Here is a 6,825-nt window from a genome sequence, read left to right on the forward strand (position 1 = left end):
AGACATACATGTGCACACACACGTGTAAGCGCACACACAGATACACAAGCACATACACATACATGTGCATACACATACATACACACACGTTTACATGCATATGCCCCTGGGCCCAGGCCAGGCGCAGGGAAACACCCTGTTCGGGTGCTGGGGTGCATTTGGGTGACGCACGTGTTTGGGGAGCAGCTTGGGCAGGGCAGCAGTTGTCCCCAGTGCCCCCGCACTGCTGGCCCCCGCGCCTCGCCCAGCTGCCCCGGCGGGAAGGAGAGGCCCCGGAAGAGCTGCCGCCGCCGCGCGGGGCGGTTTATTGCCGGACGAGCCGTCCCGTCCAGCTGACGTCCCGGGCAAGGACACCCCCGGCGGCCACGGCATTGCTCTGCCGAAGTCCAGCCCCCTCCCCCCCCGGCCCCCCCGCGGCCTGGCACGGCTCTAGGCGCAGTCCAGCTGGCCGTGGGGCGCAGGGGGCTGCAGAGCAGTCCTCATCCCTGCAGAAGGGGCTCGGTGCGCCCCAGCTTTCCGCCGTGCTGCCGGGGAGAGGTTGGCGTTCCTGACGTGTCCGTGGCCATCAGCACTCGTACTGCGGCGTGGCACAGCGCCCGGCCCTGCGGGGCAAAGTGGCCGGGAGTCCCTGCACCAGCATCACCCGGGCCTGGGCACCCCCTGGGCTGGGGGCACCAGCGTGGAGTGGGACGAGGCGGTCCCAAACTGGGGATGCCGGTGGGGTCGGGCTGCACAGACATCCCAAAGCTGGGGACACTGGAGTTGGGCTGCATGGGCATCCCAAAGCTGGGGACACCAGGGGTGGGATGGGGGGTCCCAAACTGGGGACACTGGTGGGGTCGGGTTGCACAGGCATCCCAAAGCTGCAGACACTGGGAATGGGATAGGGGATCCCAAACTAGGGACACTGGTGGGGTCGAGTTGCAGGGCATCCCAAAGCTGTGGACACTGAGGTGGGGTGGAGGGGTCCCTAACTGGGGACGCTGGTGGGGTTGGGCTGCACAGGTGTCCCAAAGCTGGGGGCAGCAGGAGTGGGATGGAGGGGTCCCAAGCTGGGCACACTGGTGGGGTCGGGCTACATGTGGAATGCTGGGGGCACTGGGGTGGGATAGAGGGGGGGATCCCAACCTAGGGACAGTGGTGGGGCTGGGTACATGCAGGGTGCCAGGGCTGGGGACACTGGTGGGGCTGGGTGCATGCAGGGTGCCGGGGCTGGGGACACTGGGAGGACTGGGGTCTGTGCAGGGTGCCAGGGCTAGGGACACTGGGAGGATTGGGGTCCATGTGGGGTGCCAGGCCTGGGGATGCTGGTGGGGCTGGGTGCATGCAGGATGCCGGGGCTGGGGACACTGGTGGGGCTGGGTGCATATAGGGTGTCAGGGCTGGAGAACTGGTGGGGCTGGGTGCACGCAGGGTGCCCGGGCTGGGGACGCTAGCAGGACTGGCGTCTGTGCGGGGTGCCAGGGCTGGGGATGCTGGAGGCAGGCTGGCGAGGGGGAGCCTCCCGGGGGGCTGGCGGCGGGTGCCCGCTCACCTGCAGGCCTTGGTGATGCACTCGAGGCTGTGCTGACAGTGGGCGCCCGGCGGTTTGCTGCCCACCGTCCTCCAGAAGGGCGTCATGCGGGCCAGCCGGCGGGCCGGGTGCCCCGCCGCAGGTGCCGTTGCCTCCTCGGAGAGCGCCCGGAGCTCCTGCCTGCCCTGCGCCGCCCACAGAGGGAGACCTGAGAACAGCGTGCCCAGCTCCCCCGCGTCCGGCTCCGGCCCCCGGCCGGGGAGCCGCGGGGGGCAGGAGAGGCGCCCGGTCCTGCCACGCTGCTGGGGACCGGGGGCCACCCCAGGACCCACCTGGACGGAGCTGCTCAGAAGCAAGAGGATGGAGAAGAGCAGAGCCAGGCGGGGGCCGCGGAGGGGCTGGCCGGCCGTGCCGCCTCTGCCCGGGCCCGCGGGGATGGGAGCCGTCATGGTGCCGCCGCTTCAGGGCCTCCCGCACCTCTGGCCGGGCGCTGCTCCTCCCCGGTCACGGCCCTGCACAAATATTTGAGCGGTCCTGGCCCGCGGGACACCCCCAGGCCACCGCCTTTTATCTGCCCCCCGCATGGGGACTGTGCCCTCCCCCGGGCCGGGTGCTGAGCAGGGCCAGCACCTGTGGGGCGCCCGTGGGGCGCCGGTGGGTCACCCGCAGCACCCCCAGCTCTGCCACCGCCAGCCTGGCCGTCACCGTCTGCTCCCAGCAAGGGCCACCAGCCGGGTGCCCCGGGGCAGGATTGGGCCCTGCCACAGTGCCCTGAGTCCCGGTGCTGCTAGGGCGCGTGGGGCAGGCACCCTCCCCGCGCTGTTCGGCATCCTTGAGTTGGGGGGGTCCCCGGGATGGAGGGGGCCTCTGCCCCCCCCCCCCCGCCGGCGCAGAGGAGGCAGCACCCACGTGCTCAGCACACCCTCGCAGCGCTGGGCCCCCGCGCGCCCCCCCATCCAGCTCCACGCCTGGCGGCCCTGGCGCGGTGCCGGGGTCGGCCCGGGACGGCGGCTCTTTCGCTCCGCGCCTTTGGCAGCATGAGCCTTGTTGCCCCTGGGGCGCGGGGGCAGCCTGGCAGGCGCAAGAGCCCACCAGCCTGGTGCATACACAGTGCAGAGCCCCCCTCTGTCCCCGTGTGCCCCCCAGGGCAGGAGGGGGTGCATCACCCTCCCCATTCCCCTCCGGAGGGCAGCGGCAAGCAGTGACCCTCCCGCAGCCACCATGGCAGGGGAGGACCAGCAGCATCCAGGGCTGGGAACGCACCCAGCTCGCCTCGCTTTCGTCATCTCCCACCCCGATGAGTCAACGCAACATGACTAATGATTGACCAGTGAAATCTTCCCAGGTGGGTCAGCTCTGTTTACCACCAAGGGCTCTGCAAGGATTTTTTTTTTAAAAAAAAAACCAAACCACAAGAAATGTCCTTCGCTGCAGCCCTGTGGCTCAGGTTGGCCATGATGTGGCTAGCTGGGGGCAAGAGGGGAGCCTGAAGCTCTGCCAACAACCTTTCAGCCCACCAGCCCCCTGCCAACCTGGCAGGATGGAGAGAAAAGCTTGGGGTTGTTGGGTGCTGGGAGGGGGCTGGATAGGGCTCAGGGCTGGCAAGGTGGGAAGAGGTGATGAAGCGTCTCTGGAGCATGAGCTGGCAACAACAGATCAGGCTGGAGGCCAAGTAAGAGATGAGACCCTGGAGACAGCCATAAGCTGAGGATCTGGAAGCCCTGGCAGTGCCCGGCCAGGATGCTGAGGTGGGACTGCCTCCGGGCACGGGGCTCTCCTGCAGATCCTGGCTGCCACCTTCCCCCCTCCGGGAAAGGGGACTTTGCCCCAGGTTTCCAAACATGGGGCATCATGCCTGGAAACAGATGAGTTTGCTCTACAGACACCTTCCCAAAATAACTGGTGGCTGAATGCCCAAGTCAACACCTTTGCCACAGTTTGCCAAGGGAGACCCAGCACAGCCACCAGGCAGAGAAGCAGCCCCCACAGAGCTGGCACCAACCCCTGAGCTCCTGGGCCCCACACATCTATCCCCACAGCTGTATGGGCACCAAGCTCAGCGGCAGACATGTAGAAGGGTCCTGGCCACAGCCAGGACTCCTGGGTCCTCCAGGACAGCAGAGCCAGCTCAGTCCCAACAACCCAAGCAGGTTGCCCCAAAACACAGGGACATGGGGCATCTCCTGCACCCAGCCCAAGAGCACCAGGGCAGCTGATAAAGCTACCCCAGGTCCCCCCTCTCCAGGGCACATCTCTGCTCTGGTGGGACCTCTTCTCCCAGCCCATGCTCCTGCCCAAAAATCAACAGGAATTTACTTACCACACACCCCCAGGAGCCTCTCTGTTCACTGCCACCACCAGCAGGCACTGGCTGTGCAGTGACATGGTCCCAGGATGGCTGGGCAAGTCCAGGTCCAGCCAGGAGCACCCCACCAGCCATGCCCCGCACCAGGTCTGGCCAGGGGGCACCCACCGCACACCACGGACGGAGTAAGAGCAGGCCCAGATGGTCTTTAGCAAAATCTATCAGTTTATTTATTTACACAAGTCAGCAATAAATAGAGGAAAGCCAGGCTGCAGGAGTCCTGGAAGTGGAACAGACATATCCAGAGATGGGGACAGCCCTGGAGCCAAGCAGAGCCCGACCCACGTGGGACAGCAAAGGTGTGGGAAGGCAGGAGGAGGCCGTGACGAAGGTCCAAGCCCCTCGGCCGGGGCAGCCCCGAGCCCTGCCACAAAGGGCAAGCCAAAGAGGGGAAGGAAGGGGGCTGCAGAAAAAGCAGAGGGCAGAGCCCAGCACGGGCAGCCACCTGGTCCCCAGCACCTGGAGCAGAGCCAGCAGCTCGGGTCACATCTTCACCAGGTCCCTCCAGTTTCTGCAGCCCCCAAAGCAGAACCGCGGGGGAGAAGAGCGCTTTAACACCCCACTCCCCCGCAACCTCAGCCCCTTCTCCAGCCCAGTGAGGTCCGGCCGCAGCCAGGACTAGACAGTTCAGGGTACAGGTGAGCTAGGAAGGAGCACCGCTGGCATCGATGGCCAGCAGGGCAGGAAGGACTGTGGACAGATAGTGCTGGGGATGACCAGCATCAGCTTGAGGACAAGCGTGGGGACGTGCTGGAGGGACATGGGAGAGCACAGCCCACCTAGAGAACTCTCCCTCCCTGCTCCAGCTCCATCAGGAGAGGCCCAGCCGCCTCTGAGAGCTTCGCGCTCTGGTCCTGGGACCCAGCTCTTCTCCAAGAGCATCAGGCTGGGACCCTCGGCCGATGCTGGTGCCCTCCCCGTAGCAGGCAGCAGCCGTGGGGCCCCGGGAAGGGGCGATGCCATGGGGCAACTGCCCTGGCTCAGGGCCCAGCAGGCTCCTGCCTTTAAAAACTTACAATTCACATAAAAAGCTACTGTAAAACTTGCCCGCCGAGAGCCGTACTGACGCGGGGCGGGGGACAGCCCAGCCCGTGAAAAAGCAAGACAAACTCTAAAAGTCAGGATCCGGCGGGCGCGCGGGGTCGGCGCAAAGGGACAGGGCGGCCGCAGAGAGCCGGACGCCGGCACCGCCGCGGGCATTACCGGCACGTGCAGGACTCTGCGATCATGTTCTCGTACTCCTTGTAGAGGATGCCGCCGTTGGGCTCGATCATGAGGACGCTGATGGGGCTGTAGCGGTAGGGGACGCAGGAGGGCCGGGGCACGCTGGCGTCCACCAGCTGGTGGACGAAGTTCTGCACCACGGCGTGGTTGGGCGCGTGGTAGTCGTAGCGGAGCAGGCGGGGGCAGGCGCCCTTGCAGTACCGCGGGTTGTAGCGGTGCGGCGCGATGATCCAGTGGTCCCAGCCCAGCTGGGCGAAGCTGACGGGGAAGGAGCGCAGGGAGCAGTCGCTCTTCTCGGCCCCCTGCTCCCGCAGGTAGCCGGGCAGGTCCTGGGCCAGGTTGGGCGCCTCGCGGGCCCGGCGGCTCCGCGGCAGCCCGGCCCCCACGGGCTGCGGCCCGGCCCGCGTGTCGTTGAGGTAGAGCAGGAGGAAGGGCTCGCCGGGCAGCGCAGCGGTGTCGTTGGGGCCGCCCGCCCGGACGCACACGTGCCACAGCCGCAGCACCGCCTCGCTGCTGTTCCCCGCCGCCAGGTACGGCGTGACGTCCGCTTGGGCCCAGCCCCGGTGGGCCGGGGGGCCCAGGGGTGCCGGGCGGGCGGCCGCTGCGGGCTGCAGGGCGCAGAGGAGGCCGGGCGCTGGGCTCCGCGGGTACACCACCACGGCGCGCAGCAGGCGCTCTGCCGCCGGCCGGGCCTCCAGGCGGTAGGTGAGGGGCTGCGCGTACCGGCGACCTGTGGGGAAGCGGTGGTCAGCGGGGCAGGAAAGAGCCGGGGGGGGGGTCTCACCCCACATCACCCCCCCCAAACGCCTTACCTGCCCAGGGCTGCCCCCGGGGGGAGCTCGCCTGCACCAGGCGCACGGTGTTGGCGCCAGGGACGCGGTCGCGCCGGGGCCGCCCGTTGCGGTCGGCAGCGCGCCGGTACAGGTCCAGCATGTAGCGCAGGGGCTGCCCGGTGGCCGGCAGCACCCGTCGGGCCCGGCCGCCCGGTGCCCGCTCCTGCAGGGCTCGCAGCAGCGGCAGCGAGGGGCCGGGCGCTGGCAGCGCCCGCTTGGCCGCCAGCTCCCGGGAAAGCAGGGCGGCGAGGAAGAGGAGGCTGGCGAGGGGGCCGAGCGAGCCCATGGCGGAGGCGAGCGGGGCGAGCGAGGGCTGGCGAGCGGCAGGATCTAGGGGATCCCTGTGATCATGCTTCTCCTCCCCAGAGAGGCAGAGCTGGTCGTGGGCACCAGCGAAAGGGGGTCTCGGGGTGCTCCCAGCCGCTCTCAGGCCACCACATCCATACCAACCCCTTTGGCTTGGCAAAAAAAGAGGAAAAAGGGAAAGGGAGGGCCTCTCTCTGCAAAAAGGGGAGCAAACTGAGCACTAAAACCCAGCCCCCAGGCTAGGGGCAAAGCCAACTGGACAGGAGCCTGGCTAAGGGGGCCTTAAAAGTACCGGGGAGAGGGAAGGGAGGCACTGTGGGGCAGGGAGAGGGTGGGGTGGGGAGGACCAGCTTGCTCAGCCCACCTGCTCCTCGCCAGCCTGATCCAGCAGGGTAAAGGAGCCCAGGCCTCCCCGGCCTATTTTAAAGGCATGGTCCCAATCAGGGTTTAAAGGGCCAGGAGCGTCTTGCTTCCCTGGGGAAAGCCAGATTTGGAGCCCCATGGGATGCTTGTGCTGGGCTGGGAGCTGCATCCAGCTCCTCCCTGCCCAATGCCAACTCTCCCGTGGCTCTGGAAGGGGTCAG

At 67.5% G+C, this 6,825-nt stretch overlaps 2 protein-coding genes across 2 annotated transcripts; both read right to left on the reverse strand.

The window, feature by feature from the left end:
• Window positions 1-264: 264 nt before the first annotated feature.
• Window positions 265-2,042, reverse strand: LOC112987750 (liver-expressed antimicrobial peptide 2-like). The gene is made up of 3 exons (XM_026107779.2): window positions 1,846-2,042; window positions 1,535-1,698; window positions 265-602 (listed from the first exon to the last, which is right to left on the reverse strand). Exons 1-3 carry the CDS (start codon window positions 1,960-1,962, stop codon window positions 566-568), a joined length of 318 nt encoding a protein of 105 aa, XP_025963564.1. The 5' UTR covers window positions 1,963-2,042; the 3' UTR covers window positions 265-565.
• A 2,011-nt stretch (window positions 2,043-4,053) lies between these two features.
• On the reverse strand, window positions 4,054-6,221 carry BMP15 (bone morphogenetic protein 15). The gene is made up of 2 exons (XM_026107780.2): window positions 5,915-6,221; window positions 4,054-5,832 (listed from the first exon to the last, which is right to left on the reverse strand). The coding sequence occupies exons 1-2, from the start codon at window positions 6,219-6,221 to the stop codon at window positions 5,078-5,080; spliced, it is 1,062 nt and encodes a 353-aa protein (XP_025963565.2). The 3' UTR covers window positions 4,054-5,077.
• Window positions 6,222-6,825: the final 604 nt, after the last annotated feature.

This window comes from Dromaius novaehollandiae, chromosome 11, assembly GCF_036370855.1.
Source record: "Dromaius novaehollandiae isolate bDroNov1 chromosome 11, bDroNov1.hap1, whole genome shotgun sequence".
In the NCBI taxonomy this organism is placed as follows: Eukaryota; Metazoa; Chordata; class Aves; order Casuariiformes; family Dromaiidae; genus Dromaius; species Dromaius novaehollandiae.